Here is a 24259-nt window from a genome sequence, read left to right on the forward strand (position 1 = left end):
GAGGGTGAACCAACGGCAAAAATGAAGACCTTTCTCTCTGTCTCTCTCACTATCCACTCTGCCTGTCAAAAAAAAAAAAAAAAAGATGGCATAAGCAGCCCTCTGCACCCCTCTGCTGTGCGAGGGACGCCTGGCGCCCCAAGGCTCTGCCGCCCGCAGGTGAACCCCTCTTGGGGAAACACCCCCCCCCCCCGATTATTGAAGTTGCAGATCCGGTGGTCCCACGTGGAGGCACCACGTTTGTGAAGAGCCCCGGGGCGCCCAGCCCAGCCCTGCTGAGCCTCTCTCCCGGCCAGCAGGAGGCGGCTCCCGGAAGCACACCTCCCCCGCCCGCACCTGCTGCCGCCTGGTGGGGGGGGGGACCAGCCGTCCCCGGAGACCAGCCCCGGCCCTTCACCCCCGGGTTTGTAATCTCGGCTGTAAAGAGGCCTCTGATTCCTTTCTCCTGCCCCTCACCACGACGAATCCATTTGCCAGGGCCGGGATCCAAGAGAAAGCTAATTACAGAATTTGTGCTCTTGGCGCAGCCTGAACTCTGAAGATTCCGCTCAGTCCTGCTGGAGTGTCTGAAAACAGGCAGAGAAAGGGGTGCCGGATACCCCCAGGGCTCCCTGGTCAAACAGGCAGAGAAAGGGGTGCCGGATACCCCCAGGGCTCCCTGGTCAAACAGGCAGAGAAAGGGGTGCCGGATACACCCCAGGGCTCCCTGGTCAAACAGGCAGAGAAAGGGGTGCCGGATACGCCCAGGGCTCCCTGGTCCCCGGCCTCTGAGAGGGGGAGGCTGTGCACTCCTGGAGTTTGGGGGGTGGGGGGACAGTCGCAGCCCTCCAGCGCAGTAACGGGAGTGGGCCCCGCACCGCTGCCTGGCCAGGGAAGCCCCATGTCCGGGGTACAGCCCAGGCTGCCCCTCAGGGGCCCCCACGCCATTCAGGAGCTTGTGGCTTCTCAGGGCCTTGCCTTCTTTTTAAAAGACTTTTTATTTATTTGAAAGAGTGACAGAGGGGGGAGGGAGGGAGAGGGAGAGAGATCTCATCCACTGGTTCACTCCCCCAAATGCCCACAGCAGCTGCGGCCAAGGCCAAGGCCAGGAGCCCAGAACTCCATCCGGGTCTCCGGCACGGGAGGCAGGGGCCCATGTTCTTGAGCTGCCACCTGCTGCCGCCAAGGTGCATGTCAGCAGGAAGTTGGGTCAGAAGTGGGAGTGAGACGCGATCCCCGGCACTCGGATGTGGGACGCAGGTGTCCCGGGGGGCGGCTTCCCCCTCTGAGCTGTGACGCTGACCCCGGTCAGTCCTTGCTGGCAGGTGTCCCGAGGGGTCCTTGCTGGCAGGTGTCCTGTGGGGACCGGGGGTGGGGGGCGCTGGCTGCTGCGTCCCAGTCCGAGCAGGCCTGGCACAGGTGCGCAGTGAAGACTTGTGGATTGTGATTGGCGGCAGCTGGTGCGATGGGGTAGGGTCCTTATTCTCCTGCTACATCCCGAGGCTGTTTGGGACCAGGGGTCTCTGAGCCCACCCACTCTGCCACTGCGGGCTCTGGCCGAGCCTGGTGTAGCCCTGGGCAGAGTGCGGACATCTGTTGCCACTCAGCCCCCACCTGCGCCTGATCGGGCCTCCGCTCGCCCCCCCCCCCCCCGTGTCCCTCCCCAAGCACTTGGACCCGCAGGTCCCTATTCCGTGCGTGGGGCACTGGCTGCATCATGGAGATGAAATGACAAGCAGCCACCCGCTGAGTTCCTGGCGGCAGAAAATTACTTAACACCTGAGGCAGGTGCACATGTGGCCGCCGTGGCTTTTAACAAGCGGCTCCCCGGTGCCGCTGCCTCCACCGGGAGCTGGCCGGTGTCGTCTCCAGGCGCGATTTCATCGCATCCCGGGCTTGGCAGCCGTGCAAATAAGATTTCACTTCTCGGCGGGCGGGGGGACGCGTGGGCTCTCACTGGTGCGGCCGTCGGCGCGTGAGACCCCAGGCTCTTCCCGGGAGGAGGGTCCTGGGGGTGAGTGGGCGTGCAGGGCGCGCACTGCAGACCCACTTGTTTGGGGAGCCTGGAAATGGACCAGGCCCCACCACCGCACCTACCAGGGCAGTGTCTCGGGGCTGGCTTGGGGGGCTCCTAGCCATGCGGGGCCCGCTGGGCAGGCTGCTCAGGATCCACCCCATAATCGGTGTGTGGGCCGTGGTTTGGGGAGTGCTGACCCCTCCTGGAAAGGAGTGGAGGGAGAAGGGACCTTTCTGGAACCCGGTGGTGGCCAGGTAAGGGCAGGGCCAGGTGCAGGGGGGTGGCCTGCTTCTCTCCAGTCTAAGCCGGAACTTTGAGTCCCGACTCTGCCACAGCAGGTGGGGTCAGGGCCACAAAGCAGGGCGCTGGGCCTTGGGGAGCCCAGCCACCAGGGGTCGTCCCTGCCACCTGTCCACCCGCTACGCCACAGCGCGGCCCCAGTGCCGGTCTTTTAACTGCTAGGCTCGGTGCCCGCCCCGCACGGAGGGCCGGGCTCAGGACCCAGGCCCGCCTTCTAGCACGGAGGTGGAGCTGTTAGCACGCGCATGAACTAAGACAGAAAGGCAAGACGCAAGTGCTGGAGGCCCTGGGTCTAGGCCGGGCCTCAGGGGCTCCGTGGCCCTGCCCGAGGCACCCCGCAGGACAGCAGTGGGGGTAACGCAGCCGTTCCTGGAGTCAGGTGGACGTGGGCCCTGTCTGGGCAGAACCTCTGCGAGCTCTCGGGGCTGAGGAGGGGGCGGGGGCCGGGGCTGTGCACCTGCGGGAACGTGCGTGTGCAGTCACCCAGCTTGTACCCTGCGTGGATCAGCGGCGGGTGATTGTCGGCTCGCTCTTCACTTACCGAGTGCAGGGGCCCTGGCTGGTGCCCTCCGGGGATCTGAAGGGCACTGGAGGCAGTGACCTGCACAGCACAGGTGTGGGTGGGCCTGGGGCCGGTGGGGACCTCTCCTGGGGCGAGGCCTGGCTTTGAACCCTCCAGGGCCTTTCCTGGGAGGGGCGCGGGGCTGAGGGGTCAGCACAGTGCAGACTGGGAGCCCCACACAGGACAGGGCCTGCTCAGGTCTGGCCGAGGGCCTGGGCCATCTGAGACGGGGCTGGAGCTGGAAGAGAGAGGCAGCCAGGGAGTCTTGTGTTTGCAACGGGAGACATGGAATTGAACCTGCCTTCCTCATCCCTGGAGGGGATCCCTTGGCCCAAATCTGCCACCCCCCTCCCTCCCCGGCCAGGCAGGTGCCTCTCACTCACTCATTCCTCCCCCACCCCACCTGCAGCCTCCCCGGCCAGGCAGGTGCCTCTCACTCACTCATTCCTCCCCCACCCCACAAGGAGAAAGTGACCCCACAGCCCGGCACACACGAGGCCTTCAGCCAGCATCTCCTGCCTGGCGGGCTGGTCGGGTTCTAGAAGGATCCCCGCAGCCCCCCAGAAGGGGTCTCGGGTGAGAGCAGGCAAAGCCGCCTGCACCTGCCGTGCGCTGAGCCCGTGAGTGACCTTGCGCTCCAATGGGGGGGTGAGCCCTGGAGGATGGTGGGGGAGAGAGACCCCGGGGGGCCGCCGGCGTGCCCTGTGTCACCCCAGGACACCATGTCGGGAAGTGACTGCTCCCTCAGAACAGCAGGGGAAGAACCCAGCGCCCCCAGACCCAGCACCAGCACCAGATCTCGGGCGGAAGTGACGGGTTCTTACTTCAGGCTAGATTTAGCAAGAAACTGCTGCTGTTCTCACGGCAGAGAATCCTGCCCCCGCCCCCAGCTGTGAGGGATGGGAGCACAGCGGGCCCGGGGGAGGACGTGGAGGGCCGGGGGAGGGGGGGGTTCACGGGGGTCGCTGGGCTGCGCATGCGAGCCCGACACCCGCCACACAGCTCCGCTCTTATCTGGGCACGCACATGGCTGGCGGCGCCTCCGACCGGATAATCCCCAGCTCCTATTAGTGCGTGTCCGGGAGGAGAGCTGCTCGGCGCTGCGCCCGCTGGGTGCCCCGCGTGGCCCAGCTCGGAGCCCTGTGGTGGCGCCGGCTTTGCTGGGGCCGTGGGGCCTCGTCCCTCCTGGCTGCCACCTCCCGGCCGCTGGAGCCCGGGGGGCAGCAGGGCCCACACCCGGGGAGCCGGGGGGAGCCCCCAGCCACCGCACCCAGTGAGCAGCCCAGACGCCCGTAAAAGTTAAATCTATTTATTTCAAGAAAGGACAAGGCAGGCGGACCTGGACGTCTCGTATGAAAACAGACAAACAGGGAATAGGACCAAGGAGCTCATCACATTCAGTCAACAGTGAAGTGTCAAGGCACCTACAGGAGGAGGCCGAGGGCGGCTCGAGTGCACTTTGGTTTGTGTCGTCGTCGTCGTGGGTGGTGGTGGGTGTCCGTGTGTCTCGGCCTTCTGCCGTGAGGTTGGGAGTGAGGCGGCGGGCCGAGGCCAGGCGGTGGTGGGGCCGGGCCTGTCCCCGAGAGCCCCCACCCCGGAAGAAGGGAAAAGAGCATGCGGCCGAGTGCCCGCCCCCCGCCCCCAGGGCTGGTTCTGCAGGTAGGGAATCTGGGGGTGCCAGAAGGAACCCCGCCCCCGGGCCTCTGGCCCAGGGCGCACCAGGACCCGGCCAGGGACCCCTCCCCGGCCTCCTCCTCCTCTGACCACTGGGAAGGGGCTGACACTGAGCGAGCTGCCCCGGAATCAAATGGGATCCAGCGAGGCCTTGGCTGTCAGGAGAGAGACTTGGGGGGGGCCAGGGGGGCCGAGAAGACACTCGCCCTGCCACGCCCACGTGGGGCTCTGGCTCCGGCCAGCAGGATCACCCAGCCCAGTAGCCTGCGGCCAGCCTGGGTTTAGCCCCTTGGACCCCTGCCGCCAACACCTGCTCTCGCCTCCTCTCTCCCTCTCAGCCACCCTTGGAAGGTTCCAGGGCCCTTTGTCCTTGTCCCAAGAACTCCCTGGACGCCCACATGGGCTTCTCAGCCGGGGCCCCTGGCCGTGCTGGCTCGGGGGGAAGATATCTAAGGCTAGTTTCAGGTTTTGTGGGCGCCACTTCCCCCTGCGTACCCAGAACCTTCTGGAAGGCGGCCGGCTGGGGCGAGAGGTTCAGAACACGCAGGCCCGCGGCGCCCGGAGACAGCGGGGAGACGCGCGGTGGCGGCCCCGTGGCGGCTGCGGCTTTGATTGTCGGCTCATGTGGCGCTTGTTTTCCTCTGCCTTGAGGAGGCAGTTTCTGCAGGCAGTGGCTCGGGGACTCGCGGCAGGCGGCCTCCCGGCCTCAGCCCCCTTCAAGGAGCAGGGATCTCTCCGAGGGGCCGCGTTTTCCCGTCAGGCTCACAGCTGGAAGTCGGTGGATGGGGGGGGGGGGGGCGGAGTGTGTGAGATGCTGTGGGTGCCCCGCCAGCCACAGGGCAGGTGCAGGCCGGGTAGGCGGCCACCTGCAGCTGCTGGAGAAAGGGTAGGGCACTCCTGGTGCCGGAACTCTGGGACCCCTGGCAGGGCAAGGCGCCGACCCCCTGGGCCCCTGGATCTCACCGTGGGGACCGGTCACCCTGATGGGCCTCGAAGGGGTTTAGGGCGGGGCCAGCTAAGACCCTTTCCTCGAGGAGGAGGATGGGGCCAGGCCGCTGTGCCCCCTGGGACCGGGCGGCCCCTGCACAGGCGCCCTGAGCCCTCCCTGGGCCGGACTGCGCGCCAGCAGCGAGGCTGGTGTGAGAGCCCAGGGCAGGTGCCGGCAGGAGCTGCCCCTGGGCTGACAAGCTGTGCCCTGGGGAGGAGTGGTACAGGGAGGGCTTCCCCTGCGCGCAGGGTCCCTGGGCAGCCCTGCAGGCCATGCGGACGGCGGGGAAATGGGCCTGAGCCCTGCAACAGTGGAATTTGCCATTTGCCAAACTGGAGAAAAAAACATCCATGTAGGAACGCCAGGGGAGGGGGGACGCAAACGAAATCTTTGCATGAGTTTTTTTTTTTTTTTTTTTAAGAAGCCAGCGTGGATATTTCAGGCAACTACTTGGAACATTTCAAAAGAGCCGTAAATGCTGAAAAACGTAGAGTGCGCCGTGCCCCAGGCGCCGTCAGCTGCCCGTGATGGATGGATCAGCCAGCAGCGCCGGTGCATGCCGCTGTGGCCTAGCTGCAGGGTGGTGGGCTTCAGGCCCGCCCTGAGAGCGTAGGGCTGCGGGGTCCCCGTCCTAGCTTCCTGCTGTGGGAAGGGGTGACGTGGGAGGCACTTGCTCCCTGGGGACCCCAGGGTGGGTGCTTGGCGGCCTCTCTGGTGGCACAGTCTGCCCTTCGACGGAGCGGCCCTGTCTTGGGGTTTTCAGGGGACACTGGTCCCTTAGGGCGACACGGTGAGCATGTCTGCCTCCCTGCCGTGTCCTGGGGGTGTCTAAGGAAGCCCAGGAGGGGACCACGATCTCTCAGTCAAATCCCCCAGAGCTCGTCTCGGGCTGGAAAACACCTGCCACAGCCCCATCTCACGCTTGAATGCTCCCAGTGATGGGGAGCTCACTGCCTGCTCCTGCTGCTGGGCCTGTGTCCCTTCTCCCGCCTCTGGGTGCCCCTGCGTCGGGGGCTTCACGCCCCCTCACTGCCCACAGACCCTCCCTGGGACAGAAGCTCAAGGCTGCGGAGTCCTCTCGGTGACCAGCCAGGCCTCGGCTGAGATGTCACCTGTCACCCTTGCAGGCAGATGGAACTTGGGGGGCAGGGCCCGAGCATCTGCCTGGGAGCTGGGACAGCCTCCATCCACCACTGTGGGCCACAGGAGCCCCGGTGTCCCTCAGGCCTCCCTGAAGCTGTGGAGCCCCCCGCAGCCAGTCTGGGGGGTGCCTGCGGTGTGCACAGCCCCTTGGGGCAGGTGCACGGGCCAGGAAACCTCCGCCTCCCCCTTCAGCTCCGGGGAGTTAACCTCCCCCTTCAATTTAGCAGACTCACTGGGTTGTAAACGGTGATTTGCGTCTTTGAGCCTTTTTATCCCTCCTTAAGAAGGAAAAAAAGATGCCTCCCCTCTCTGCCTCCTGGAAGGCCTGCGACTCCTCGTTAGCACCCTCCCTGGTGCCGGTCCAGCGCTGATTGCAGTGTGAGAAGGGGACAGGGCCCCCGGGGGACGGACGGACACACGTGCACAGCCAGCCCTGGCCTGACCTTGGGCCTGAGAGCATGGCCCTGGCCGCCCCCAGCCCCTCCTCCCCGCTGCCAGCCCCATCGTGCCTGTCAGCTGCATCCGATTTTTCTTGTTGTATTTTTCATAAGCCCACAGCTCGGGCCCCGTCCTCCTCCCTGGCGCGTTCAGCAGGAAGCAGACCTGCAGAGTGGGTTGGCTGCCGTCTGCAGGGCGCCCGGGGTGGGGGTGGGGGAGGGGGAGGCGGCGGCGCTGCCCTGGTGTGCCTCAGACCTGTTCTCCCGCTCGCATTGCCTGTGCCCCACGCCAGGTCCCCAGCAGCCTTGCAGGGACCCCTCGCTTGTCTCGGGGGGCTAGAACCTTCTAGAATCAGTGGAAGGGAGGGGCCTCCACTTGGCCTCTGGAGCTCCCAGCTCCATGCACCCCCACTTTACAGAAGGGGAACACCGAAGCCAGGGGTCCCCCAAATGCTCCTCGTGTGCCTGTCTGGCAGCACCTCCCGGCCTCAGCTTGGGCTGGTTGGCCTGGGCAGGGGCCAGGTCTCCTGGGACCCCCGAGGGTGCCTGCAAAAAGCAGGGAGAGGAAGGGTACCCCCCTTCCCCAGCCACCACCATCGTCTGGGGTGCTGTCCCCTCTGGTACCAGCGTCACCCAGAGCCGGGAAGCAGCCGGCATCCAGGCCCCATGTCCGCCACAGGCGCCCAGGCCGCGGAGCGCGGGCCGGGGAGAAGATGGAGGGTTCTGTGTGCGGCAGAGAAGGGAAGGGAAGGCGGAAGGGAGAGAAGCAGCTTCTGATGCTCATCATGTCTGCGGAATTGAGTATGACTAATTAATAGGTTTTATTCTTAGTAATCTCTTAAGCATTCCATACGTTGGGCCCCACGCCTGAGCTGCGCTTACAGGAGGCCTCATTGGCAAAATGCAAATGATGCCTGGCCCGGCTGCCTTCCTCTCTCTCTCTCTCTCTCTCTCTTTTTTTTAAAAGGGGAAATTTAAAGGAAAATTGCCATGTAATAGAAAAGAGATTCCAATCACTACATCTAATTACCACGAAGGGTAAAACCACTTAACCAAGAAGTGTCTGTCGTGGGCTTTTTTTTTTTTTTCTTTCAAACTTTAAACCTGCCGTAAATGCCACAAGGCCAGTGGGGTGGTCCTGGCTGGTGAGCGGCTGCTGGAGGCAGTGTAGGTGGGCCCCGGAGCCTGTGTGCCCCGGGCATCGTCCATCTCGCTGGGTGCCCAGGCCAGCCTAGAGGGGCTGGGGGCTCCGGGATGACCCAGGAAGACACTGCCGTACCAGGGGCCAAGAGGAGGCGATGAGATTTTCCCAGGGGCCCCGGCCTGGCTGGGGCAGGATGAAGCCCACCACTCAGGGAGGACCTGAGCCCAGGCCTGGGGTGGGGGGTTAGGTGAGCCTGAGGTTGGAGCGTGCCGGGTGCAGGGGAGGAGTGGGGGCTGCTTTCCTGCCCCCCCCGGGGGGGGTGGGGTTGGTACCCTTGGTGAGGGGGGCTAGGGGTATCTCATGTCAGAAACAACAGAGATCTGGGCCCCTGGCCAGCGCCGCACCCCTCCCCTCCCGCTGCCCGCAGGGACTCCCCTGTTTCCAAGGAACGGCCAGGAGCTGGGGAGGGGGGGCGTCACAGGCCGCGGGGAGGGCGGCGCCTGGAAGCGAGAAGAATGCCCTCTGACCTCGTGCCTGTGCCTGCCACCCTGTCTGCCACGGGTGGGCCTGCGCCCCTCCCCCCGCCCGCCTTGTTGCCGCCGGCCACGGTGCCCGTTTCTTTGAGGCTCTTTCCCGCGAGGCCGGCAGGGTCTTCTCATGTCCAGCAGGTGGCCGGCACCGGGAACACAGTGGGCAGCCCCGTGGCTGCTGCCAGCCTCCCGTTCTGCCTCGGCTTTGGCGGAAGCGACAGAGGCCTTTTGAAAGCGCCGCCTCCGGGCCGGCTCCCGCTCACCCACAGGGAACATCAGAAGCCGGGCCCGCGGCCCTCCCCGTCCCCCCTCCCTCCCCAGCTCCACTGTCACTGTTTCATCATCGTTCTCATCTCCTGGCTCGCCACACCGTGCTGTCGCTTGATAAATGATCGCCTGCGCCCTCCCCAGGGCCCTGGGCCGTCCCCTTGCGCTCGTCTCTCCCTCCTCCTCCCACCCCAACCCGGGATGGCAGAGCCCCAGGCGGTGGGCACACCTGATGGGTGCCGGCTTCCGGGGCTTTTCTGGACAATTCCCTGCCATCTTCAGGCCTACGTTTGAGTAGCCGATAGGCCTAAGCAGCTCAGGTTACCAAAAAGAGCCCCTGTGTCAATTACCTATCCCAGGAAGAGGCAAAGGGTAGGCGCGCAGAAGGTAGGTAGTGGCTGGTTGGAGCTAATGCCTCCTTTTCCCGGTTATCAGAAAGGACAGTGGCCCAGCTGCAGCGACCCTCGCCCGGCCCCTCCCTGCCACCCAGCTGCCAAGGACACGCCTCCACCTCTGGGAGCAGCAGTAGCCACCGGCCCGCCCGCCCGCCACCACGGTCTACTTACTCAAAGACTTCTAGGAGCAAGAACGTTTTCGCAATTCTATTGTCTCAGGAAATGGAAGGACCGACCCGGGAGTCCTGGGAGAACCCAGAATCAGCTCGGGCTCGCTGGGCGGCAGGGACAGCCACAGCTTCCCCAGGGGCCTCTACGGGGTGCGGGGCGCGGAGGAGCCGCGAGCCTTTCCTTCTTGGGCCCATCCAGAGGACGCACTGACAGCCCCTGCAGGGAGGCGGCGCGGAGAGAGCCGGCCAGAGGAGCGATTGCCGGCGTCTCCTCGCCAAACACCTTTTCTTCCCTGCCTGCCACCTGCGGAGCCCGCACGGCTCCCATGAAGGCATCGCGGCGAGCTGTGGCAGTGGCAGAGCCGCGTGGGGCCCCGCGGGCAGCCGCATCTCCCCGCCGGCTCCGTGGTGACGGCCCAGGGTGCACGTGGATGTCATCTTCCGGTTCTGGAAAAAGCCCAACCCGGTCCTGGTCCTTCGACGGTACTGTTTTTAGCACTCCCCTCCCCCACCGGCACCATTCTATGTCCACAGCTGTGAACCCCCTCCTGCCTTCTATTCTTCTAAAAAAAAAAAAAAAGTTCCCTCCCCCCACCATTGCGTTCTACGAAATCGCCACCCTCCCCAGCCGCGGCCTTCTCTCTGCTGGGGCGGTGACCTATGGCCGCCCTCTCTCTCTCACTCTCTCGCTCTCTGGGATCGGCAGGCGTGGCCGGGCCGGGGCCTGCATCATGTGTAGGAGTAGTCTACGTCGGGGATGCCGCCGTCCCGATAGCCCCGTGTGGTGCCGTAGCCGATGGTGTGCGTGCCCTTGCACAAGCTGCTGCCGTTGGAGGGGAAGATGGTGTGGACCACGTACTCCTCTTTGGCGCGGTATGGGTTGATGGGCAGCATCTGCAGCCCCGGCCCGCGGATCTCCAGGATGGAGTTGTCCTTCTTGGTCCCCGACTCCATGTAGTCGTCTTTCTTCCTGCTGCCCCGGTTGTAGGCTCTCTCCCGGCTCAGCAGCTCGCCAGCCCGGTGCACGTACCAGCAGATGGCCCCCAGAACCAGGAAGAGGAAGACCAGGGCCACGGCGCCTCCGATGATGCCGGCCAGGGGCAGGCCTGCCATGGGCCCGGCGTTCTGCTCCTGGTTGAGCGTGGTGGTGGGGCCGTAGCTGTCGGCAGTCTCCGCCTTGGCGCACACGGGCGTCTCATCCGCCACGTCGGTGTTGCCCGTCTCCATGGTGACCATGCAGATGATGTAGGTGGACTTGGGCTCCAGGGCCGTCAGCAAGTACTCCGTCTTGTCCCCCTGCACCAGGGTCTCGGTGATGGAGCCCACAGCCGGGCTGTGACCCAGGCGCAGCCAGCTGAGCCGAAAGGAGGCAGCCGGCAGCGTGGCCTTCCACGTGATGCGGATGGAGTCCGCCGTGAGGGGCTTCACGTGGATCACCAGGGTCTTGGCGCCGTCGCCCGTGGCCATGGGGTAGTCGATGTTGGAGTCGGGGAGGCGCAGTCCCGGCCTCTTGGCCTTGAGGGTGAACAGGGAGCCCTGGGGCGTGGTGGAGGCGGCTTGGTGGCTGGCGGTGGTCTTGGCGGCCACGTGGGCCGTGCCACCGCCCTGCGACCCCGCCTCCAGGCACTCGTCCATCTCGCTGGTGATGTCCTTGATGGCCATGCCCCGGACCTTCTCGGGGCCCTGGCACATGAGGCCCCGCACGTTGACCACGGCCGCCCGGGCCTTCACCCAGTCCCGCAGCCACATGAGGTTGCAGCCGCAGAACCAGGGGTTGTTCCTGAGCAGCAGCTGGGCCAGGTTCCCCAGGTCGTCGAAGAGGCCGCGGGGCAGCGTGGTGAGGTTGTTGTTGGACAGGTCCAGGCGCTCCAGCTCGCGCATCTTGGCCAGCGTGTTGTAGGGGATGTGGCTGATGGCGTTGTCCTGCAGGTAGAGCTTCTGCAGGTGCGCGCTGGGCAGGTTGAGGGGCGGCGCGGCCAGCGAGTTGCGCACCAGCGAGAGCTCGGTGAGGTTCTGCAGCCGGCTGAAGGTGTCGTCGGCGATGCGCTGGTTGGCCAGCAGGTTGCCGTCCAGCACCAGGCGCCGCAGGCTGCTGAGGCCCTTGAAGGCGTGCAGCGGGATGGTGGAGATGCGGTTGTCGTCCAGCCGCAGCTCCTCCAGCGTGTGCGGCAGCCCCGGCGGGATGCTGCTCAGGTGGTTCCGGCTCAGGAAGAGCAGCTTGAGCTGCTTGCTGTCGGCGAAGGCGTCCTCCTCGATGCTCACTGTGGACACGGAGTTGTCGTCCAGGTGCAGCTTCTCCAGCAGCGGGATGCGGGCCAGTGAGTCGCGGGCGATGGTGCGCACGTTGTTGTCCTGCAGGTGCAGCTCCCGCAGCGACCGGGGCAGGTTGACGGGGAACTCGTCCAGGTCGTTCTCGTACAGGTAGATGACCTGCACGCTGACCTTGGTCTTGAGGTCCTGGGGGATGCCGGCGTTGTTGATGTGGTTGTTCTGCAGGTAGAGGGTGGTGGCGTCGTCCGGGATGTCGGCGGGGATGGAGGTGAGCCCGCGGTCGTTGCAGTAGATGAAGCCGTTGTTGCAGCGGCACACGGAGGGGCAGGTGGTGCTGTCGATGGCCTCGGTCAGGAAGGCGATGAGCCCGTAGCACAGGAACAGCCAGTCGCGCAGGTCCATGGCGGCCGTGGTCATCACGACGGTGGCTGTGACGGTGGCAGCAGGCGTGGCAGCAGCGGCGGCGGCGGGCTGTGCCACCACCATGGTGCACGGCTGGGGGAGCCTGACTCCCCCTGACCCGGAGACCCTCAGCACCTGCAAGGAGCACAAGACAGGGGCGGTGAGAGCCGGGCAGGGGGCAGCGGCCTGAGGAGTGAGTCGTGCGCCCGCCTCCTGCCATGGGGCCGCCACAGGCAGCTCCCGCAGGGGCCAAGGTCAAGTCCAAGGTGCAGGCTTCTTGGTGGCAAACGTGTGTCACGGGGGAGTGCTCTGGCTGGGGTCAGGCTCCATTGACGTCTGGCTAACACTAAGGCTCGGCTTTTTTTTTTTTTTCTTTGAAGATCTTGCACTGAGCTCATGGCTCGCGCTGGAGGTGCTGGCCACTGCGGATGCCATGGATTTGGGGCGCGTTTTGTGCCTTCGGAGCCGCCGTTCCTCGCTGGGGCGGGGAACACGTGTCGCTCTCTGGCTGGGACCCAGGGTTTGAGGGAAAGCTTGTATCTGTGAGCTCGGAGGAGGAGGGAGGGAGGGAGGACGGGGTAGGGGAGGGAGGGGAGAGGCTTCGCCAGAACCCGCAGCCAGGGAGCTGTCGGCACAGCGGCGCTTCATTGTCTGGTGTTAAAACAATACCTCCTGTTTGTCACGGGTTCGCGGCACAGACAGAAGGACGCGGTGGCGGCAGCTTTGCTTTCTGTGTAGTTACAGAACTTTCTTTTGATCCGAGGCGCCTGCCCTCGCCCTGTGCTGTGGTGCGGGCAGCTGTCCCCCCACGCCCACCCCGACCTGAAATCAGGACACTTCCAGCTACACCAGGGAAAGCGGATGACCCCGGGCTGTGGCTTTAAAGAAACGGGACACACAGACGGAGGGGCACGCGGTGTGGGTTCTGTTGTAGGGCAGTCAGTTAACGAGAAATCACCTGTCAGCCCCGGTGGGGAGGGCGGCCGCGGAGTGCTGTGGGGCCTGGGGTCCCGAAGGCCTTGTCGCCGTGGGACAGGCTAAGGCCCCAGCCCGCGAGGGCAGAGCCGGCACCACGGGACGAGCCGTGGGGTCCTCACCGCCACACCCTGGAGGTGGAGTCTCTGTTTCTCACCTGTGCCACACCTGCTCCCTTCTCTGTCCCTCGCCATCCAGAAAATTCTTCACCCTCCAGGACCCTCCTCTGCTTGGCCTTCCTGATGCCCACGTGGAGCTTCCCTCTGCCTTGTCCGCTCACCCACCCACCTGTCCACCTGTCCACCCACCTGTCCATCCATTGACCCACCAACCCATCCACCTAGCTACTCACCCATCCATCTATCCATCCGTCCATCCACCTGTCTGTCCATCCACCTGTCCACCCATCTACCCACCCACCTCCCCAATTGTCCATCCATTGGCCCACCAACCCACCCACCCACCCACCCATCTACCCATCCATCCATCCACCCACTCGACCATCCATCCATCTAACCATCCATCCACCCACATCCCTGTCCACTCATCAACCTACCCACCTACCCACTTGTCCATCCATTGACCCACCAACCCATCCACCCACCTATCCACCCATCCACCCTTCCACCTGTCCATCCACCTACCCACACACCCACCCTCCCATCCACTTACCCATCCATCCGTTCACCTACTTCTCCATCTGTCTACCTGTCCATCCAGCTGTCTACCCACTGACCATCCCACTAAACCACCCACCCACCCACCCGTCCGTCCATTCATCCAAGAGATCGTGTTGGGCAGCCTGTGCCAGCCCCGTGGGTTCCCCTTCTGCGGGTGGTCATTCATGGAAGGATGGAGGCTTGGCTTAGGGTGTCCAGAGTGTGTGCCATTCAGCCCCAGTGAGTGTACAGCCGGTGTCTTTCCCACTGAGCGGACGGGAACCCTGCAGCTTGGTGGTATTTGCTCTCTCCAGACCACCGGAGAGGAGCTGAGCGGGAACCCAGGCCGCCTGGCTCGCAGCGTCCTGGCCACTGCTGGACCTGAGGCGCCGTGTGGGTGCAGCCCGCGCTGTGTGGTGCCTGGCGCTCAGGAACAGGGGCTGTGGCCTGCGCGGGCCTGGTGTGGCTGGGTGTGGCCACCGCGGTGGCGTCCGTGGGCAGAAGGGCCCAGCTCTGGGCTTGTACGGCCTTGCTCGGCTCTGCTTGCATCCACGGAGCACAGCTCATGCCTCAGGCCTGGGGAAGTGCCGAGGAGGGGGGGCCAACCCCTGGGGGCCCTGGGGAAGTGCCGAGGAGGGGGGGCCAACCCCGGGGGCCCTGCAGCCAACCTGCGTCCCCGGGGTGCTTGTCTGCCTGCTCTCAGAGCCCAGGCCACACGGTCATGGCCTCCCTCACGCCCCTGCCTCCAGCCCCCTGAGGCTTGGTGCTGGCCCTGCTGCCTGCACACAGAGCCCCTGGCTCACTCGAGTGGGTCTGGCTGCGTCTTTGTGCCCTCGGGGCCTCCTGTCTGAGGCCACGGCACCCTCGCTGGTCTCTGGCTGGGCCGCCCTGGCCCTCTTCCCTCCTCCCAGCACATCCTCCAGCCCCACCTGTCACCCGGCGCTCAGAGCCTTCCAATCATCTGTGTGGCATTGGGCGGTGGGCGGCGGGCCTGGTGGCCTTGTCCACTCCACCCCCTCCCTGACTGCAGCAGCCAGGCACAGCTTGGTGCCCCAGGGCCCTTGCACATGCTGTTCCCTCTGCTCGTCCCCACATCCAACCACTTGCTCCCTTGCCTCCTCCCAGAGATGCAGCCCCCAGAGTCCTCTGTCCGTTTCTGCCGTACCCGTGGCATCCGCCATGTGCTCTTTTCCCCAGTGAAGGAAGGGATTTGTGTGCCTTCCTGGGTATCCCCTGGGGCACAGCCCAGCGGCTGATGCCTGTTAGACACTAAACATTCCAAAGAAGCAGCTCCTACTACTGACCCATTTTGTAGATGAGGAAACCGAGGCAGGGAGCGAGCCCTGGTTCCCTGGCAGGAGGTGTCGGGGTCTGCATTTCACCCCGGAGCTGCCCAGCTACAGGACCTCTATCCCCATCCCCTGGCTGAGGGCTCGCAGATGGTCACAGGGGCGCCCATCCTCCCATGAGCCTCCTGCCTGCTTTGCCCAGGCTGCCTGGCCCTCACATAACCAACCTCACCTTTCGTTACCTCTTGGGTTGGGCGGGGCGTCAGCCTGGGTCACGGGAGAGGGTGGGCTTGGAACAGAGGACACTGTGCAGACCCAGCCCAGCGGGCCCTCCGGGGCCAGGGAGAGACCCAGGCCGACCTCCGGCCACACCTTGCCCACTCCCCTTGCTCGGGCAGCAGCCGAGAGGCTTGCGACTGTACCCAGGCCTTGCTGTTGCATGCAAGGTCACGGGGCCGGGACAGCAGGGAGGCGAGGGCTGAAACAGGGAGGCTCAGGCCCGCTGATGGCCACCTGGCCTCAGTCTCGGGTCACAGCCCAGCCCGGGAGCACCTCCGCCCTCTGCGGTCCGCCAGCTGCCGAGCGAGGCCTGGCACAGGGGACGCAGGTGGCCTGGCCTCCCTGCTCGGTGGTTCCGGGGCACTGCCCGGCGCCCAGGGCAGACTTGTTAAAGCCAGAGCGCGGGCCAGCCCCCGATCCTCCGGCGTGGACATCTGTTCCTGGTGCCCGCCCAGCTCAAGGCCACGGCATCGTGATGGAGTCTAAATTGCACTTTTCAGAGCTGTTTGATGGACGACCGAGGCGCGTGCGGGAGGCGGGGGCCCGAGGCCTCTCCCTTCCCTGTCTGCAGGCCTCATCCATCTTGGCCAGTCTCCCCCGTGGCCCGGCTCTTCCCACGGCCAGCCAGCCGGGCCTGGAGGCTGAGCCCTACAGCTCCAGGAATTGGGGCGGGGCCTGGCCTCGCTGGAGAGGCCCTTGAGCCGCCCGCTCTGACAGCCTTTTTATTCCCTTGTTGTGTGTCTGATAGTTTATGTGGCCATCAAATTAAAGCCGGCAAATGGCCCATCTTTTACGGGATCACTTGTCATTATCGCGTGGATCCCGAAGACGTCAGCACCCTGTGAGTTACGACCTGCCGGCTCTGTGACTGGCAGCAGGCTCCAGGCTGGGGGCCAGGAGCTGTGGATGGTGCCCAGGGACCCCCTTAGCCGAGGAGGGCGGCGCCCAGCAGTCCCGCTCTCAGCCCTCCCGATTCAGACACTCCTGGGTTCGGTCCTGCCTCTGCGCTTCTTGGCTGTGTGGCTTTGAGCAGGTTGCTTGCCCTCTCTGAGCTCGTAGCCTCATCTGCAGTCCTAGTGGTCACCCCTGCAATGACTCCCTCATCAGTGCAACCTCCAGAACTCGAGGCATCCAGTCTAAGAGCTGACCCCGGGGCCAGCGCTGTGGCACAGCGGGTTAAGCTGCCGTCTGACGCTGGCATCCCTTATGGGTATGGGTTTGTGTCCCTGCTGCTCACTTCCAATCCAGCTCCCTGCAAAAGTAGTGGGGGGTGACCCAAGGGCTTGGGCCCCTGCCGTCCACGTGGGAGACCCAGAAGCAGCTCCTGGCTCTGCACGGCCCAGCCCTGGCTGTTGCAACTATTTGGGGAGTAGAGCAGCAGATGGAAGACCTCTCTCTCTCTCTCTTTGTCTCTCCCTCTCTCTCTATAATTCTACTTTTAAAATAAATTTTTAAAATGTTTAAAAACCTTTACAATTTTTTTTAAAAAAGCTGTCCAGCACATGGGCCTGCCCTTTGGCTCCCTCTGCACGCCCCTGCTCCTGCCGTGCCTCCGGGGCGGGCGGGCGCAGCAGCAGCCTCTGGGGGGCTGTGATGTTGCCCTGCCCCCTCCCACAGTGGGCGGTGGGGGTAGCGACACCTGCCCCTCGGGCTGACCCTCTCCTGGGTCCCCCTGGACTCTGATGTCCCGCCGGCTCCTGAAGCCACCCCTGGGCCTTGGCACGTGCTGCTCCCGCTCCGACACACTCGCCCTCACGTGTGCCTCCCCAGACCCCGGCCCCTCTATAACACATTCCCTGACCCTCTGCTGAGCCCAGGCCCACCTCTGCTCCCGCACCACGAGACCAGAGTAACAGGTGTGGGGTAGCAGCCACGACCCCCCGTCCACTGCTCGGGTGCCCCTCCCTGTTGGAGGCCCAGGGCCCTCTGCGGGGACCTCCTGGGGCGTTGGTGTGCGGGTGGCCCACAGTGGGAGCTGCGGGACCCCGGGCCTGGCACAAGCCCTGGCTGGCCATGTTGGGGACACCGTCTACTGCCGCAGAACCTGGGGACCCGCGGTTGAATGTGAGCTTGTGGGGGTGGGAAGCACTCCTGGAGGAGCTGGGGGGTCTGGGCACGGAGGAGAGGCCGGGTCCCCGTGGTGCCAGGCAGCCGCACCCCCACTGGACCCAGGCGGGCAGTCCTGATGGTGCCAGTCCCAAGGAGGAGCTGCATGGGCGCAGGAGGGGTGAGAGGCCCACAGGCGGCCCCCAGCTGTGTGACCTGGGCTGATGCCCCCCGCCCTAATTTACCCCAGGAGGAGGGAGATGAGGGAGGGGTTGTATGGGGTGCCCAGCGGGGCCCTGGGGGGTTGAGAAAGGGGAGCTGCCCTGCCCTGTCCCCAGGAGGGGCCCCATGTTCCCCCCATGAGCCCCACCAGACAGAGCTGGGGAGGGACAAACTGGGGGGGCCTGCCAATGAGCCCCTGCACTCCAGGCAGCGGGGTGGGGGGTAGCACACAGAGACAGGGCGCCCGGCTCCATATCCCAAGCTTCCTTGCTAACCTGGCCTTAGCCCCTGCCTCCTCTTCCTTCCCTCCTCGAAGCCTCCACAGAGCGTGGTGCCCTCCTAAGCCCACGGCTCCCTCACCTGTCCGCTGGTGAGCAGTCCATTCCGACCTTGGGCGGGGGTGGGGTGGGGGAGGCGGCAGGTGCACGGGCTGGGACATGGGAAGGGGTGTACTGCTTTGAAGGCAGGTGCAGCTTGGAGTCTGGGGCAGAGGAGGGGGACCCGGTGAGCTCTGTGCCACGTCTAGATTCCTGGCGCTGGCCTGTTTTCAAAAAAGTCCGCTTCCCTCTTGGAACTGCCATTCCTCATCTCCAGTGGGCGGGGGTGCCGGCTCCCAGCAGCCCGCGGGGCCCTGCAGCCAGGGAGGAGGAGGGTGGGGAAGGCTTCCGGCCTGTGCTTGCTCCCCCGGGCCCTGGAGCAGGCTTGTGGGTCTGCGTGGGAATCTCCCCCGTGGCATACCTGCACTGGCACTGGCGGGTGAGACCCTCTGTGGGGCAGCGACCTGAGCGGGTCCCGGGGCTCCCCCTTCCGCTGCGTGGCCTTTGCTGGGGCTCTGCTGGACCCCGGGGTGCTGCTTTCTCCTCACACAGGCCATCCCAGGCACTCTCCTGCAGCCAGGCTGCAGACGGCCACCTGCCCCTGCCCAGGCTCTGTCTAGCTGGTCTCGGGGCTCAGGTGCCCATCTGTGAAATGGGACCATGAACGGGGCAGGCTGAGGTTGCCTCCAGTGCTCAACAGAGCAGGGGGCCGCCACTGGCATCGGGCCGTGAACCTGGGAGGGGAACTTGGGCTTTTTGTATCACATGGGCTTCTCCAAACCCTCACTCGTGGGCTGCATGCCCCCTGGGGGCGCTCCGTTGGGGGCAGGGGTGGGGTGACCCCACCACCACCTTCTAGTGCCAGCTCCTGCAGGGTGCCAGCCACACCCGTCACTCCCATCAACTTCCCTGGTGGACTGTCTACAACTTGTAATGCATGCAGGGCGGGGTGGGGGTGGGGATTCTTTTAAAACCAAAAGTTAATTATTTTTCTAATTTCCTGCCGCATGCATTATGCATTGGCTGTTGTCACTGGCGGTAATTGCAAGCAGGTATGCAAATACACCTCGGGTTCACCTAGCCGCGTGGGCCGTTGGGGCGGCGCCGGAGCCGGGCATCGGGATGCCTGGAACTTCAGAGAAGGCAAATCACTTGGAAAAGCAAGATTTTCAAATCGTGTCTTGGGAGGTTAATTATATTGATAACAGTGTTCGATATTAAGCTATTCGGGGCCGGCAGAGGGTAGGGGATGAAAGGAGACATGTGTAATTTTGTGTTTCTCTCTCTGCGTTATTTAATAAGATGCTTCTCCACCTGCTATTTCTGTCTGCGTCCATTTTTAGTAGAGCTGCCTGGACTGACGCTTAATGCCTTTTGAGAAGGGAAAAAAAAAAAGCCTGGCGGAGTTTCAGAGGGGAGGGGCCTAAGGGCCTTTATTGGGGGTAGGGGGGCAGGCTCAGTACCCAGGCACAGGACAGGGGCTCCTAGGCCACAGCCAGGGTGGATGGAGGAGCAGTGAGCAGGCCAGGTGGGTCTGAGTGAGGCCTGATGGTGGCGAGACGGGGGCTCTGCACCGGGCCTGGGGCCGGGCCTTGGGTGCCCCGTGCACCTGCCATGGACTCTGGGGAAGCTGCTTGCTGTACCCTCCTGTTGATCTCCCACCAGGAGAGTCCCGGGGCAGGACAGGGTCTCTCTGAGGATGGGGCCTGGCACACGAGGTGCCCCAGAGATATCCGCCGGACACATGAGTGAGGGGAGATGCCCAAGGGGAGGCCCAGGACGGGCCTGTGCGGGAGAGGAGGGAGGTGTCGCCCAGCAGCCCCACCCCGGTCACAGCAGCCCCAGGGAAGCGAGGGTGTGAGCCGTGCAGCAGGTGGCAGAAGGGCCTTGCACAAACCCTCGGCCTCACTGCGCCATGCCCTCCTCGCCCGTGTCTCACCCCTGCCCCTCCTTAGCTGTGTGGGGGCCACCCTGACCTCTGGGGGCAGCACACCTGCAAACCTGGCTGTCCCCACTGGCCTCCCCTGCGGTCTGTCCCCAGGAGCCAGAGGCCCCTTCCCTCCCCACCCCCCACCGATACACATGTGGATGGAGACCACTCCCAAGGACCCTGGTATCTGGGCAGTGGAGGGCCCCAGACGTGGTCGGCTTTCTACAGATGAGGAGAGACAGGTTCGGCACTGCCCTCCCCCGGGCTGCGACCTCCGGCCGTGGCATTGAATTTGCATGGGGAGCGCCATGGTGGACAGGTCTCAGGGGAGCTGCCTCCCACCGGCACCAGCAGGGCTGCAGACCCCTGGAGGCCCATGGGGCCAGGCCTGCCCGGGCTGCACGAGGTCCTTCCCAGAAGGCTCTGCTTTGCAGCACACACAGCTGCACGCTCTGGGAGGACACAGAAGCCGCCCAAGGTCTCTCACCACAGCGCCTGTGCGGCCCACACCCCCCAGAATCCCCCAGAATCCTAGGGGCTGGGAGGACAGCAGGTGCAGCGCTGGGCGCGAGGAACGGCTGCCAGGAGGTGGGGTGGCCGGCTTGCAGCGGCTCCGAGCTGGCGTGCCTTTATAATAAATAACAGCAAATAGCCCATCCGCAGGGCGTCTTTCACGCCGGTGGCTAATAACGCGGCTATTAATGCCCCCGCAGACGGCGTGCGCTGTGCCGCGCTGACGGATGGCCCGGGCCCTGGCGCAGTCATAAATCAGCCCCTCCGCTGGGGCAGAGCGCAGGGAGGTGTCGTTTTCCATCTTGGTAATGAATTGGGGCTTCCCTGCCCTGCCCCGGGGCTGGGGGGGCGCCGCGCCACAGGTCGCCAGGGATCTGTGTGGAGGTGCAGAAGTAGAAGGCCCCGCCCACTCAGCCCTGGCAGGCCCCGCCCCTCAGCCCTGGCAGGCCCCGCCCACTCAGCCCTGGCCAGATCCCATACTGCCTGCTGTGTGACCTTGGGGCCCCACTGCCCTCTCTGGGCCAACGAAGAAGCAAGAGCAGGCCTTGGGTGGATGCTTTGCGTCGTCGCCTGGGCCCACTGTCCAGCAGGGGCTTGTGGACTGTGGACTCCTCCAGCTGTGCAGCCACAGGTGCTGTGGCCTATGGCCTGGATCTCACTGCTGCCCACTTCCAGCAGAGCTAGTAGCCCTGCGCTCCTGGCAGGGAGGGACTCCAAATGAGACACCCCTGCTTCCCCCTAAGCCCGGCGTCTCCGTTGGCCTAGATCGAGCAGCGTGTGGGCCACCAGGCAGCAAAGGATCCTGGCCCCAGCAAGTGGAAACCACGTGTTGGGGGGGCGAGGGAGCGGCACCACCCAGCTGGGGGAGGGACTGGCTACAGCTGTCCCTGGCACGGCCCAATCCCCTCCCCATCCACGCCCTCCCCCGCCCCCACCTTACCTCTGCTGCCGCAGCAGCCCGGGGTTGCTGCTCCGCCGGCCTCTGTGGATGCAGTGGGCCCAGGCCTTGCCTGAGTCACATTCGCGGCCCCCGGGCCCGGGGGGGCCGCCCGCCACTGGCCGCAGACCACAGGCCTGGGGCACGGGGCAGCACAGGCAACACCTTGGGGCGTGGGCTCCTGGGTTCAAGCGAGGCTGTGGGATCCAAGCGGCATCCTCGGTGCCCTGGGCCGCGGGGGCTGCCGGCTTCTCCCTGGGGAGCGAGGGGCGTGGGGGCTGGGCGCCCAGGGGCGCCCTCCGTGGCCTGAGGCTGTTGCGACCCTCTGCACCCCAGGCATGCCCTACGGCCTGGCACCCATCCCCAGGAGGGTGGCCTCTTGCTGCTTGCTACGTACACGGTCCTGGTTCACCTGTGGGCGGCAGGGCCTCGGCGTGCCTCTTGCCCCCCCTTTTTTTCTTTACCAAGGGGTTTTGTTCTTTTTCTTTCTTTCTTTCTTTTTAATCCCTTTAAGTCACTTGGCAGAATGGGCTCGGTGCGGAGTGCGCTCTTGCGTGACAGCGCAGGGAGGGGCCCCGGCTCCACAGAATCGGTATTCCTGCCACTCAGCCTGTGTCCCGGGGGGAAGGAGGGGGCCCATTACCCCCCGCCGAGGAGTTCAGACGTTCACGGCGGGGCTGGCGCAGCTGACACGCGCCGCTGAGCTCTCACAGTCCGCATGTCCTGCCTCGGGGAGCCGCCGCCGTGGGGGGGGGGGGGCTCCGTCCTGCTTGGCTGCTCCCGGTGCAGGGAAGGCTGGCACAGGGGAGGAAGGCCAGCTCCTCCCGCTTCGCCCCGTCTGTCTGTCCGTCCGTCCGTCCGCTTCTTCACCAGCTCCTGCCGAAAACAACGCAAGTGGTTAAGGGGGAGGAAATTAGAAGCCGTGAGGGGACCAGAGCAGCCTCCCTCCCCCCACCCCCATCCCATCAGACCCCAGGCCCATGGCGGCCTGGGCTGACTCCCCCTCTGGTCCAGGTAACAGCTGGCACGGCGAGCAGCCTCCCTTGCGGCTTAGCTACCTGCCTTCCTTGGCTGGGGCTGGCGGGACCGGGAAGAGAAAAATGAAGTTTAAGCGCTCCTGGCCCTGTGGGGCTGCCTGCCCAACCCAGAGCTGGCGCTGTCCCCCAGCACCTGCTCCTCTTGTTAAATGTCATTCAAAGGCTCCAACTGGGCCGCGGAGGCCCGGGCTTCCAGAGAGACGCTGCCTTTCCCAGCGGTGGGAAGCAGGATCATCAGGGACCCCGGGGGGGGGGGGGGGGCGTGTCTCGTGTTCCTGGCCTCCCTCCTGCAGCCCACACCCTGGTGAGGCCGGGTCCGAGACCTGGGGGGCGGGGCGGGCTGTTGCCCAGGCCGGGAAGGCGAGTGCAGCCTCTCGTTAGCGAGCATGCCGCCGCCGTGGAAGGCCCGCGGTGCCCCGCCGTCCCTACTCCCCCTGCGGGAGCCCCTCTTTGGAAGCGGGCTTTCATTACACATCTGAGAGCGTCAGCTCTGGTCTCAAACCAGACCCAGATGGGCTCGGCTGCATCCGGGCACTGCTCTTTGTAGGGCCGAAGGTGGCTGCTCTGGGCCGCAGCACAATGACAATGAGAAGATGTGGGGTGCGCGTGGCGTCTCAATCAGCCCGCCACCCAGGCTCCCCCGGGGCCCCAGCCTGGCGGAAAACCCGCGCCAGAGGAAGTGCCCGCAGGCCAGGGGCGTGCAGCCAGGCGGATGCATGGGTTGGTGCGGCCAAGTGGGGGCCTTCTGGGGGCGAGGAGGAGTAGGGCTCCTGGTGCCCGCGGGCCAGAGGTGGGTGCAGGCCTGGGCGGGGGCGAGGGGACGAGGGCGGAGCCCCTGTGCGGGGGGGGGGGGGGTGAGAGCAGCCCTCGCTGCTATTACCACGCGCGTGATTTCATCCAATTATAAATTGTAATTTCTCTATGAAGGCGAGAGATGGAGAGGATCCAATGAGGTCATCCGCCTCCCCGGCTGGGGCGAGGAAACTGTTTTATATGGCAGAGGGGGTGGTGGCTGTGACCTCAGAACACAGAGGACCCAGCCAGGCACGGCCGCCACTTCCCTGTGACAGAAGCCAGCGGTGTTCTGCTTTGGAAACTGAGTGCGGGGGGGGGGGGCCTCCCGGTGCTTCAGGCCCCTCCCACGGCACTCACATCCAGACAGGCCATCCCCTGGGCCCCTGTGCAACCCCCCAGCCCTGCTGCCTCCCCACAGGTCCCTCAGGGCTCTGAGCCGGCTGTGCCAGTGCCCCCCTCCCTCACCCCTCCTGCCTGTGCCTGGTCGCTGGGACCATGACGACAGTGGCCTCGTATCGTGAAAGGAGTGATCTCCCCAGCTTCCAGGGAACATGTGATGCTGCACGGGGTAGGCGCTTAATAAGTGCACCCACGTGAACTCCGCACTCTGCTTCCTCCTTTAGAGAACCCAGGTTCTTGGTGCCGGTCCAGCTGTGTGCATCCTGAGCCACCTTCCCTGTGACCCCCACCCCCACCTTCCCTGCGACCCCCCCACCCCCACCTTCCCTGCGACCCCCCCCACCCCCACCTTCCCTGGGTGCTGTGTGGCTCCTGGGAAGCCTGGCTGCGGGACCCTTGGGTGAGGGCATCTGGGCTGTGGGCAGGTGTTTGTGGCGAGCCTGGCTGGCAGTGGTTGGGAGTGGCCACATAATGTGGGCACTGGTGACCACCTGCAGTCACTGGCCCAGGAGTGAACACGCAGCCGTGCCGCTGGCAAGCACCGCTTCGCGAGCACCTGGTGCCCGCGCCGTGGGCCCTCGT

General features: G+C 65.1%; 2 protein-coding genes across 3 annotated transcripts in view; one reads left to right on the top strand and one right to left on the bottom strand.

Annotated features, from left to right (window-relative positions):
• MACROD1 (mono-ADP ribosylhydrolase 1) overlaps positions 1-24259 on the top strand; it is a 114530-nt gene that overhangs the window by 21061 nt on the left and 69210 nt on the right. The window lies entirely within an intron of this gene.
• On the bottom strand, positions 10236-21467 carry FLRT1 (fibronectin leucine rich transmembrane protein 1). The gene is made up of 2 exons (XM_062197804.1): positions 21450-21467; positions 10236-12414 (listed from the first exon to the last, which is right to left on the bottom strand). Exon 2 carries the CDS (start codon positions 12361-12363, stop codon positions 10336-10338), a length of 2028 nt encoding a protein of 675 aa, XP_062053788.1. The 5' UTR covers positions 12364-12414; positions 21450-21467; the 3' UTR covers positions 10236-10335.

The sequence above is a fragment of the Lepus europaeus genome, chromosome 7 (assembly GCF_033115175.1).
Source record: "Lepus europaeus isolate LE1 chromosome 7, mLepTim1.pri, whole genome shotgun sequence".
Taxonomy (NCBI): Eukaryota; Metazoa; Chordata; class Mammalia; order Lagomorpha; family Leporidae; genus Lepus; species Lepus europaeus.